General features: G+C 37.2%; 7 protein-coding genes across 7 annotated transcripts; 4 read left to right on the top strand and 3 right to left on the bottom strand. All coding sequences in view use genetic code 12, as the record gives it.

The window, feature by feature from the left end:
• Positions 1–82: 82 nt before the first annotated feature.
• PVL30_000613 (uncharacterized protein) lies at positions 83–757 on the top strand (the record flags this gene model as incomplete). Its single annotated transcript, XM_001528062.2, has 1 exon — positions 83–757. The coding sequence occupies one exon, from the start codon at positions 83–85 to the stop codon at positions 755–757; it is 675 nt and encodes a 224-aa protein (XP_001528112.2).
• A 715-nt stretch (positions 758–1,472) lies between these two features.
• On the top strand, positions 1,473–2,449 carry WHS11 (White colony protein whs11; the record flags this gene model as incomplete). Its single annotated transcript, XM_001528061.2, has 3 exons — positions 1,473–1,480; positions 1,895–1,902; positions 2,259–2,449. 3 exons carry the CDS (start codon positions 1,473–1,475, stop codon positions 2,447–2,449), a joined length of 207 nt encoding a protein of 68 aa, XP_001528111.2.
• Positions 2,450–3,114: 665 nt separating this feature from the next.
• On the top strand, positions 3,115–4,053 carry TMP1 (Thymidylate synthase; the record flags this gene model as incomplete). Its single annotated transcript, XM_001528060.1, has 1 exon — positions 3,115–4,053. The coding sequence occupies one exon, from the start codon at positions 3,115–3,117 to the stop codon at positions 4,051–4,053; it is 939 nt and encodes a 312-aa protein (XP_001528110.2).
• A 161-nt stretch (positions 4,054–4,214) lies between these two features.
• On the bottom strand, positions 4,215–5,795 carry PVL30_000610 (uncharacterized protein; the record flags this gene model as incomplete). The annotated part of the gene is made up of 1 exon (XM_001528059.2): positions 4,215–5,795. One exon carries the CDS (start codon positions 5,793–5,795, stop codon positions 4,215–4,217), a length of 1,581 nt encoding a protein of 526 aa, XP_001528109.2.
• Positions 5,796–6,149: 354 nt separating this feature from the next.
• On the top strand, positions 6,150–6,593 carry DAD2 (DASH complex subunit dad2; the record flags this gene model as incomplete). Its single annotated transcript, XM_001528058.2, has 1 exon — positions 6,150–6,593. The coding sequence occupies one exon, from the start codon at positions 6,150–6,152 to the stop codon at positions 6,591–6,593; it is 444 nt and encodes a 147-aa protein (XP_001528108.2).
• Positions 6,594–6,720: 127 nt separating this feature from the next.
• Positions 6,721–10,026, bottom strand: PVL30_000608 (uncharacterized protein; the record flags this gene model as incomplete). The annotated part of the gene is made up of 1 exon (XM_001528057.2): positions 6,721–10,026. The coding sequence occupies one exon, from the start codon at positions 10,024–10,026 to the stop codon at positions 6,721–6,723; it is 3,306 nt and encodes a 1,101-aa protein (XP_001528107.2).
• Positions 10,027–10,553: 527 nt separating this feature from the next.
• On the bottom strand, positions 10,554–11,537 carry RPF2 (rRNA-binding ribosome biosynthesis protein rpf2; the record flags this gene model as incomplete). The annotated part of the gene is made up of 1 exon (XM_001528056.2): positions 10,554–11,537. The coding sequence occupies one exon, from the start codon at positions 11,535–11,537 to the stop codon at positions 10,554–10,556; it is 984 nt and encodes a 327-aa protein (XP_001528106.2).
• Between the last annotated feature and the right edge of the window lie 435 nt (positions 11,538–11,972).

Here is an 11,972-nt window from a genome sequence, read left to right as displayed (position 1 = left end):
GTGGGAGAGTTAAACCAACGCCTGTTGTCTTTTTTTTTGAAAAAAAAAAAAAAAAAAAAAAAGAAAGAGTTATTAATACGAGATGTTTCGTGGGACTGTAAGGAAAACTATACCTCTTCTAGCGTTTGGTATTGGCATTGCTGCTTTTCCCAAAGAGTGGCGTAAAGGTCAGTTTAAGACTGAGAAGAAGTTAATTCATATCAATGACCAGGTCATCCAACAGATTGAATCGACAGATGAGTATAAGAAATTGGTATCTGATCCTGAAATCAAGCACTACACGTCAAGTAAAGCGTTTCCGGAGCAACATCACAGCAATTATGTCAATACTGGGCTACTATTTGGTCCTAGTTTGATGGAGATAGATCCAATGGTGTTTATTAATGAAAAGACGGGTGAATTGACTAGTTTTTATCATCTTGGAGATAAGCTAATCAGCCAAGATGGCCAAATCCATAATGGTGTTGTATCTACAATATTGGATGAGGGTTTGTGCTCTGCGGGTTTCCCATTATTGCCATCAAAAAAGGGGGTAACAGCGAGTTTACTGATTGATTTCAAAAACCAAGCTCCGCCACGAAGCACTGTGGTCTTGCATGCAAGAGTAAAAGAGTCTAAAGGTCGTAAAGTTGTAATTGAAGGTTATTTGGAGACGTTGCCCTTGTCGAAAAAAGAGTCTCCATTGCTAATTGCTGAATCAAAGTGTGTGCTAGTTGAACCCAGGTGGTTCAAGTACTTTTCGTGGCTACAAATATAGCATGTGAATAAAGGTTTAAGAAAGTCAGTAATAAAATGAAGTCAAGTTTTACGTATTTGTTGTGCTAGAGCTCAATGTTGAGATTCACGGGGATTGAATCAAAACAATTAATCGTGTGATCTCTGGTCGCCCTCTGGAGTTAAAAATAACTATTGACTAGTAGCTATCACTTAGTGCCTTGTTTCCTTTTTTATATATATATATTTTTTTTGCATTGGTCCTTGCTGTTTGTTGCTATTTCCTCGTATGTGATTTGTTTGCTTGTGGTCAATTGGTCCTCACAAGTAGCTTGTGTGTAGTCGAGAGGGGCTTGGTGTCATATTAGTCTACTATGTACTTGTATATAGTATTGACTTCATGACATTCCTGTCACATTCTACCAATCAACAAGAACTATTGCCACCCTAAAACACATCTTACACACATACCTGGGACTTCTTCATTACCCCACACCAAAGCAACATTTTGACGATTAGAATCACAACAAATATATACATATATAAAATAATGAAAATAAACAACAATTAATCTATTCTCAAACACAGTTATTGTTCTCTTAAATAAATAAATAAATAAATAAATAAAAAAATGATGAGCGTCCGAATGTAACTTACTGGATAAAGGCAAGTGCAGTATCGTTGTAGAGGCATTTATACAGTAATTTTGTCTTTTTCCACTGGCAAACAGCAAACTACAAACAACAAATAGCAACCATATGGTAAAGTGGAAGATTGAGAATTTGTGATTTTTTGTGTGTGTGTGTGTTAGAAAAGGCGTGTTCTCGCCCAAAATAGCAACTGTGGAACTTTTAGGTACATTTTGGTACATTTCCGCAATCAAACTTTTTTTTTTTAAATTTATTTATTTGACATTCCAGAACAGGTTATACAAGTGGGAAAACAAGTACGGGACATGTGAAGTCAGGCAAATACAGCTAGAGACAGGTAGGAAATTGGACAGGTATGGGACAAACATTGGACAAAAGCTTACACCTAATCCATTTTGGGAAGGACAAATTCACAAGTTTACCCCTGAATGCATCCGTAGTGGTAGTAGTAATCGTAGTGGTAGTGGTAGTGGTAGTTGTAGGGGTAGTGCTAGTGGTAGCTGTAGTGGTAATATTGTTAGTAGTAGCAGCTGCCACAGTATACTGGAATGGCTGATCTCTAAAATAGGGGAGGGAATAGTGGAGGGGTAATATTTAGCTGGAGGGGCAAAGCTAGAAGCAAAGGCAAAAGTAAAAGTGAAATGAGGTCACTGTTCTCATTTATTGTAAGGGATATATGGAGAGCTTGTGATATATCTTTTATTGCTTGCTACTTTATTAGGTCCTCAACGTCATGGGATTGATGAAGAAATCTACAGTATAAAAGGGCCATTTAATCTCCTTCATTTCCAACTGATTCCTCTTCTGCTTCTTCCTTTTCTTTTCTTTTCATTTTCTAACCATTATTAAATAATACAAAACTAAACATATATTAATACAAATTCATAATGTCAGACTTAGGAAGACAAAACATCGGAGACAAAGTTGAATCAGCTGTTAAGCCAGATTCTCAAAAATCTACAGGTGAGAGCTTGAAGGATACTGTTGCTGGAAAGGTTGATGACTTTGCTGGTAAAGGTCAATCAGACAAGGACAAGTCTTGGACCCAAAAGGCTTCTGATGCAGTCTTTGGTGAATCTAAATAATCAATTGCGGCTTGACGTTGCAAATTTTGGATTTGATGATGCTACCAAGATTTTAGTAATCGAAGGAGAACAAAAAAAAAAATAAAGATCAATGAAGAAGACACGTGATCCCAGTGGGGAAATGGTTTTTTGATTTGATAATTCTTTATTTTCGTCAATTATAAATTTTAGTTTTATATAGGTCAAATCAATTGAATAATATTTGATTGTCTATTATATTTTAATATTGGATTTAATTCTCTTTGTTATATTCTATGATTCTCTAGCCAATATAGATTTGCTAGTCCTCGCTTTAATATTGGTTGTGATTGAAATGGCTCAGATTCAAATACTTGACTTAAGCGCACTCCCGATTCTAGGGTGCGACGCGTCGTGTTGAACAAATATTTCTTCCACAAGTAAATATATTTTGAATAATTTAAAAAAAAAAAAAAAAATAGAAAAGGAAAGGACAGTCGCGAAGCAAATACAAATGCTAAACCCAATCGCATCCACATTCTAATTCACATTTAAATACAAAACATTGAGTTCTCCAACCCCTTCCCCCCCCCCCCCCACACACGCGTTCCCAACATAGTCTTACACCCCTACAGTATACAGATTCTCAAATATTACATCGTTCTGTACAAACCACAACCACAACTACAACTACAACTATTTCAAATATGACGGTATCTCCTAATCCAGCAGAGCAAGCTTATTTGGACTTGTGCGAAAGAATCATCAATGAAGGTGAACACCGTCCAGATAGGACAGGTACTGGAACAAAATCACTATTTGCTCCACCACAACTACGCTTTGACTTGTCAAATGACACTTTTCCCTTACTCACAACCAAAAGAGTATTTTCGAAAGGAATCATTCACGAATTGCTCTGGTTCATAGCCGGATCTACCGACGCCAAGATCTTGAGTGATAAAGGTGTCAAGATATGGGAGGGGAATGGGCTGCGTGAGTTTTTGGATAAACTCGGCCTTACACACCGAAGAGAAGGCGATCTTGGCCCAGTTTATGGATTCCAATGGAGACACTTTGGGGCTGAATATAAAGATTGCGATGCAGATTATACCGGACAAGGTTTTGACCAGCTACAGGACGTTATAAAAAAGTTGAAAACCAACCCTTATGATAGACGAATCATTATGTCAGCATGGAACCCACCTGATTTCGCCAAAATGGCATTACCTCCATGTCACGTTTTTTGCCAATTTTACGTCAATTTCCCTTCGAACAAAAACGACGAACAAAATAGTGAGAAAAGTCGACCCAAACTATCATGTTTATTGTATCAGAGATCATGTGACATGGGCTTAGGGGTGCCGTTCAATATTGCCTCTTATGCATTACTTACCAAGATGATTGCACATGTCGTCGACATGGATTGCGGTGAGTTTATACATACATTGGGTGATGCTCATGTCTACTTGGACCATGTCGAAGCTTTACAAGAACAATTTACAAGAACCCCAAAACAGTTTCCCAAATTGGTCATCAAAGAAGATAGGAGAGAGGAAATTAAAAACATTGACGATTTCAAGTTTGAAGATTTTGAGATTGTTGGATACGAACCTTACCCAGCTATAAAGATGAAAATGAGCGTGTAGTTTGCTTTCATTCAAGTAAATCACTGCTTTTATTGAACGTGTCAGTAAAAAAATATATAGTAAAATAAGATATTAGAATTACTAGACTCCCACACTCTTGGTTTTCGTTCTTGTTGTAGTAGGTTTCTTCTTTTCTTTATTTCCTTTTTTATGACTTCTGTTCAGCTCTTTTGCCGCTTTGATCTCCGAGTAGTACGTGTTTCTTCTAAATTGAAATCGAAAATAGATAATTCACCATTGTCGATTTTCTTTGGCCTTTTCTTACTCACTTGTTTCGACAAAGACTGATCCTGTTGCTGAGTATTAGTAACATTTCTTAAAGGCTGGCGTTTTTTGTTGCATGCTTGTTTCGGTTCAGCAGCATGGTACAATACACCTTCGCCAACGGCATCTTTCATATGAATAGAATCTCTTCGGATCTTGGCATTTATTGATAACGGCTTGTAATTAACCTCCTTTTTTGCCCTAGTGTATCGTTGCGTAGGTTTGTCTTGAGCAACTGGAATACCTTCCTTTGTTTCCTCTTTCAGTTCAAGATCTTCTTGCTGTATACCTTTTTCATTTACAGCATCTTCGTTATTCGTTTGATTCGTTTGCTTCGTTTGCTTTGGTTGCTTTGGTTGCTCCTGTGTTGGTTTGTTTTCAGGAGTTATCGGTTGCAGCACAGAATTTACCAGATCTTTGGGCTCTGGAGAAGATATGGCTCTTCTGTTAGTTTCATTAGATGTTTTATTAGCAATATAGTTTGGTAATTGGAAAGACTGGTCCTTGTAATAAATATCACCCTGCTTCTCTTTTTTCTCAATCTCCTCCTCGGCCTCCTCGTTTGTCAGGTTTTCATTTTTTTCTAACCATGAGCTCACCAATTCTGATCTATTTTCAAAGATATGTCTAAATTCTTTATCCGATACTTTTTCTACTCCTTCTTCTTTTACTTCATCCTCTTCCTCCTCCTCCTCCTCCTCCTCCTCCTCCTCCTCCTCCTCCTCCTCCTCCTCCTCCTCCTCCTCCTCCTCCTCGTCGTCGTTCTCGTTTTTTCTAGCGTTGTTATTGCTTTCGTTTGCGCATGAAGCTAACAGATGAATAATCATGTCCTCATCCTCTTCAGAGTCCAGCTGAGCCATCAAACTCTGTAGCCTTTCACTCATTAAAGTTTCAGTTCGACCTTTCCTAAAAAATATGGGAATATCAGAGGTGCTCTTTCTATTGATATGTGAACTGTTCTTTTCCTCGTGCAATTTTTCCTTCTGCTGCTTTTCTTTGTGTAGTTTTTCCTTGTGTGAATTTTCCCTGACTTCTATCAACCTGTTTGTATTCCTATTGTTTGAATGCTGAACTTCTGTCGGCTGGTGTTTAAAGTTTATCAAATCAATCACCTTATCAAACTGCTTATTACGAGGAAGACCATTATCGGTTCGTAAATCCTGCAATCGCGTTAATGTTGTGGTAATATTTAAGAGTACGCTTTCCTCCATAGCCTTAAAGATCTTCTCCATCTGGGCTCTATGCTTCAACACTGCCAACTCTTCATCCTTACTTCGGATCTGGTCTTCAAGCTCGGAAATCTTGGCTGAGAATATCCCATTGCGTTTCTTCAATACCTTATTCTGCTCAATCTGCTGATTAAGCTGCTCGATTGTCTCAGACAGTGGATCGCTTTCGATTATCGAAGTGTTTGGCGAAGTCGTTGAAAATTGAGTAATCCTTCTCCCTTCAGAAGGTGTATCTGCTTTTCGTGCCATTTCTATGTTAAGCTGTTTGATATCTTCTTATTGCTGAAGGTGGGGGGAGAGGGCTCAAACAACGTTAAAAGGAAAGCATCACCTTTTGGTTGCCGAAATGTAAACAAAATGCGTATTGTACAAAGAACAAAGAAACAAAGAAACTAAAAAAAAAAAAAAAAAAAACAAAGGAACAAAAAGACAGAGAACAAAAAAAGGAAAATAAAATAAAATAAAATATGGAAAGAAAAAAAAAAACACTACATGTCGCGTCCTCTTCAACTTTACCAATTACCTCTTCTTGCTCCTCTAAGGATAACATTGTATACACCCACCTACATCAAAACTTCTTGAAGCACTAGCCCTTCAATCATCATGCTGAAACTGAATACTGCTATATATCAAAAGATTGCTGAAAAACGAAGTAACCTCGATCAGCTTCGAGAGTTTCGCTCGTTAGCTGACGATTTGGTCAATGAACTTGAGAATATAGGCGAGGACCTTGGTCGCATGAAAGGCGGCACAGCTAGTATTGCATCTATTGTTGCTAATTGGCAAAACGTAATTCAATCCATTTCATTGGCATCTATTGGCTTGATGCGGCTGGTGAATGAAAATGCAGCTAATGAAGAAGAAAAGGAGGAAATGGAAGTCGAGGGTAAAGACGGCGAGAAAGTGAAACTGAAACTGAAGGAAATTGTACAGTACCCAGAGCCTCTTGTTCGAATTAAATTGGAACAGGAACGGGATTTTGGAGAGGCAAAATCAAATGAAAAAGACGTCGAAGAAGAGAATGAAGATAATATTCATGAAAATTGAAGAGGATTACTCAAAAATAAAGAAACGACAAAAAAACATAAAATGAAAGAAAAAAAGAAAAATTTAATTAATCAATTGAAACAGAGCCAATCACCTTCTTCACCAGATCTAATTCATTTATGAATATTTAATGTGCAAATTCCATAATGGTGATCTTAGCTTGCTCTTTAGTAACCTCAACCCATTGTTTGAAACCTTTATTTTTAAGCAATCGCTTCAACTCCTCAAGCAATTCATCATTCAACGTTTTTGAACTATATTGATCATTATACTCTTTGGCCAACAGCAAATTGTTCAAAAGTTTATCAAGATATGGGATGGTATCGGGATGCGATTCAAGTGTTTTGTATAGTATACTTTCCTGTACTTGTCTCTTAAATGCTTCCTCCAGGTTCTTCCCCTTCTGATGGGTGATTTTTTTACTATCCACTGCTATGGTTAGCAATCTAAGCAACGTCACCAATACGAGATATTCGTTCAATTTCTCATCGTTCACTGTTTTGGTAATCTTCAAGGCATACAAGTATCCAAGGTTATTCAATAGTTGGGGCAGAATGATTGTTAACAAATCAATAATAGTAGGGATTGCCAATGGCTTATTCTTTACGAATAATTCGAAATTTGTACCGCCCACGGCCAGTCTTGCAGCTTCCTTGTCGACGCTTGCACTGACGTAATGATTCATGAAATATGTCTCACTTATAGCTTCAATTGATCCGTTGTTTGCAATTGCATCTCTCAAGAATACTTGAGTTTGTAGCTTCAATATCTCTTTGTTAATGGTCGATAAATTTGAATTTACAGTTTCAGCTGAGCCTGCAGCTATAGCTGAAACTGTCAGCAACTTCAAAACCGATAGTTGTGTAAGTTGATTATCGATTGTTTGATCGTTGGGAGAATCAATTGCTGTATCAAGTGCATTTGATGCCCTTGCATATTCGTTATCTAACAAATATCTCACCCAAGAAATACTTGCTGTTTGCTTTGGATTCTCATCAAAAAATCTGTACAAGAAACTCTTATAGTTTGTAAATTGCAAAAGAAGGTCCTGGATCTTATCCTCCTTAATATAGTGCAAATATACACTGGCTGCAAAAGGATACCCGTACTGATTGAAATATCGAGCATATGGGAGCTGCTCAACCAGTGCCAGTTTAAACTCTCTTGCTGAGTCAAGTATGCGAGCAAGTGCTTCAAAATCATGATATTGTTCAGCGATCTGGGTTGCCTCCTCATTCAAGTCTAGTTTTAACAAGACTGACATCCAGTGAGGTTTCCGCAGATTAAACCAGTTTTGCACTGTTTCCGTCTTCTCCAAGTCTCCAGTATCTTTCAAGTATATTACACGACTAGTAGTAAAGTGGTAAAGCATTTGCACAATGTAGCAAGCATTTTGTCTTTCTTGACTTTTACCATCAGCAAATTCGTGAATAAAATATTGCTCAGTATCTTGAAGGAGACTGGATTTTTCGTATAGCCATGATGACGTACTTACACTTGTAATTGCATTGTTACCTTCATTTGACTGGTGGGCTGAATACACCCCGTTGTACAAAGTTGCAACAATCACTGCCGCGAGGGAATAATTGTCTTTGAACAATACCTTGAAAAACTTTGCAAGTATAAAGCCTGCATCGTCAATATTTTGTGTCAAGGTCAATTGAGTGTTTCCCTCATTCCTGTTATCCTTTGTCGCTTTTTCAAACTCTTCTTTGTAACTAGGATTGGCATTTAAATATTTTGATAGATTCAATAAACTGCTAGCTTTCTCCAATTTTGCTTCAATGTGAGGAATGAGATTGAGTGTTGGAAAATTCTTGTCGCAATACAGGGTGAGAACTTTGAGTAGTTTTACTTTAAGTTCGAGTAAATCTGTTGTTGAAGGAAGTGTTGCGGGAAGATACGGTGATGTTGAGTTTATCACCTCATCAACAATCTTGTTGACGGCAAGCTTGATAGTTTCTTCATCAAAGCTTTGATAATGACTCAAACTAAAATCGATTTCACTAGACTCTGAATAGAAAACTGCTTGTTCAATGTGAGATTTGACTAGCACTACAGGATCACTGATTTCTTCTGCTGTCGTTTCCTTTGCAAACCTTTCGCATCTCAAAACACCGAATTCCTTGGTTATCAAGATGATTGCTGGGTTGGTAATATTAGATTGATCCTCGTATCCGTACCCGATGATTGCGGTTGTTGGTTGAAGTTGAACGATATCTTCCCAACGTGGTCTATGGTACGAAAATGATTGTCTTGACTCTACATACATATTATTGATATCGGTCATAATTATGGACGTTCCAGATATGACAAATGCGGTCTTTCCTGGCTTTGGCAAAAATAATTTCGGAATGGAGACATTTTTCCCATTCTTCAACGCTTCCGACTTTTCCGCCTCTTCGGCACTTTTCAAATGATGTGATCCATAAAATAAGACTCCTGAATGATCTGCACCAAACGTCGCAAGTAAGAGTTTTCCGTCAATGCGACAGAGAACCAAGTAATAGTTTGACTCTTTTAATGGCCACACATCCAAATACTTTGCAGATGTACTGGGACCAGTCAATGTGACATCAGTGTATAAATTTTGTTTAAACGAGTTTTTCTTGTCGACATATGGTGCTGCATTGGCAGAGAGCAAATTATAGCACACTGAGTAAAAAGTTCCCTCGCTATCCAAAATCAAGATTTGCTGTACTGTGCCATGGTCTTTTATTTCGCCTGATCTAATTGCCACAATTTCGCTTTCAGTATGTTTGAAAAACTTGGCCAAGATGCCGCTTGAAGGATTTAGTATCTCCAATGTTGAAAGATGGGGTTTACTTTTAAAGTCTCTCAATGAAATCACAATGCATCTTTGTAGTGATGTGGCAACAACTATCCCAGCAGGTTCGACATTTTCTGCCATGGTAATATATTCTCCACGGTATAGATTGACTGTTAATTCCAATGACTTGTCATTGATTAAGCCTAATGTAGGCGCGTGTTGTACACTTTCATAGAACTTCACTAGTCCACTAACAGAATCCAAGATGACTAGACCGGGATCCTGTCCAGTACCACTTGACGGTCTTGTCAAGATTGCCATTGGTAACTGGAATCGCGACTTATCAAGCGGAAAATGGATTGAGAATGGTGTGGTATCAGCTGATCTATATGGCCACACGTATATGGAATCATTGCCTATCACAAGTGAGTAATTGGACTCTGAGTCCGAGTACGCATTGATGAAGGAATGGCTTTGTTCAAAGCTTGATGGTATACCGGGGAGTTTCGAGACACAGTAGAATTTATTCTTTGTAGCTACTACTGCTGATGCAGAAGTATTAACTGAGACTGCCGGTAAAACATTTGATGAAGTCGTGGTGGGTGTGGTGCCTACATCTTGAGGCAATTCCACATTTCGCCGAGGCTTAAATATGGAAGTCATTTTGGATTGGAGTGGCAGAAGGTAAGTAAAAAAATAAAAATGAAAATAAAATGAAATACTGAAGAAAAATTAAAAATGAAAAAAAGAGGGGTTGGATGCAAAAAAAACAGGGATAAAGTTAAATCTTGGAGAAAAATGAATGATATTGAATATGTGAATTGGTGATTGTTGAATTATTCTTTTTTTTTTTTAAAATTGATGTTTAATCGAACGTTGTCTAGGGTAAACAGAAAAGAAAGATATTTAGAAAGAGAATCGATGGAAAGTTTCTTCATGTATTTTATTTATATCGCTACCATGTGTTTGCTTTGTTTTGCAAATAGTAAACAGCGTGCATCTCTCGATGCCATTTTTCCATACGCAAATAATATCTATCTTCTCCTTTACATCAACATATTTCTTCAAAGTCTGTTTTCAAAAAGATTGTATCGTTATAATCTCTTTTCTTTTCTTTTTATTTTTTTCCTTTAATGTTTTTCTTTTTGGATTCCGATTTATTACTCTATAAAAAGGATTTACCTCAAAAGCTATACTTTTCTCTTTTTTGAGCTCGGCTCTTCTACTTCATCAGCAAAATACTCCTCATCAGATACATACACATCCTCTTCTTCACTCTCCTGATCGTATTTTTCTTTTAAACCTTTCATCTTTCTTGTTTGCAACTTGCTCAAATCCTGCTTACCAACATGTACTTGGGCCACCTTATCACCCATGAAATCAGTTGTGACATTCTTCTTTTCTTTAGCTTCCAACTGTTTAGGTTTTCTGTGTGCTTCCTTCTCTACTTCTGGTGCAGGTTCTGTTCTTCTTCCAATCTTGAAATCGAATCTTGGTCCAATTTCTTCGAGTTCAACACGGGGTAATTTTTGACCAGATTTGTATGTCTTTAATCTGTATACTCTAAAGTTCAAAGGTGGCAAGTTCTTGTCGTTATTCAAGTCTTCAATCTCACCTGTAGAAAGGGCAATGACGTATTGTAAGCCGGCGACATCTTGCAAGTCTGTTTCCTCTCCTCTGTAGAAATCCAAGAATAATGATTTAATGTGTTGGTAAACTGGGTGACTATCGAATGATGGTCCGTTGAATACAAACATTGGTTTGAGTCCGATTGTAAATGTGAGTTTTTTAAAATCTTGAATAAGTTTTGGTTGGCCCATTATCAGTAACTCTAGCATGTCGTATACTTTATGGTTGAAAAAACGAGTGAAAATCAATGTATTTGGTCTTTTCTTGTTGTGGGAAGAAAAAACCAATAAAGAAGAGTCGTTACGTTCTGCAAAGAACTCTACTTCCGAGGCATCTTCAAATGGTCTGATGGCGTTCTTTTTGGTAAATTTTTTGGCAAATGGTTTTTTGAGGGCCATAAGGTCACACATAGCATCGTGGAGTAATTTGTTTCCAGTTGCTCCCGGCACAAAGAGTGCTGATTTGGTGTTTTCCACAAGCTTGGCCTCTTTCTTGGCTAACGCTCTCTTTGAGCGAGCATTCTTTGGTTTGATTGTTCTAATCATGATCGTGGTGTGTATTTCAATGTATATGTATGTATATATGTATATCTAATTATATATATATATATATATATATATATATATATGTGTGTGTGGTAAATAAAGTATGTTAAAGATGAGGAGAGAAGAGTTTTAATTTTTAAGAGAGGGATGAGGTTAGGTTAGGTTAGGCTTGGATATTTTTTTTTTGGTTTGTTTGTTTTGTGTGAAATCTCTTTTTCTGTGTGTGTGTGTGTGTGTGTGTGTGTGTTTCTTAAAAGAGAGAGAGAGAGAGATTGAGTTAGTGTGAGATTGTGTGTGTGCGTGAAACTGAAGCAAGATTATCATTATGTGCTTGTTCTTCAATATACAAACTACATATAATTAATTTGGATAAAAAGGTTTTGAGTCTAATCTTTTACAATGTAATATATAGGTAAAAATTGGCTAGCAGTAAAC

This window comes from Lodderomyces elongisporus, chromosome 1 (assembly GCF_030384665.1).
Source record: "Lodderomyces elongisporus chromosome 1, complete sequence".
Classification (NCBI taxonomy): Eukaryota; Fungi; Ascomycota; class Pichiomycetes; order Serinales; family Debaryomycetaceae; genus Lodderomyces; species Lodderomyces elongisporus.
Note: the sequence above shows the minus strand (reverse complement) of the source record. Positions and strands in the feature narration are given on the sequence as shown.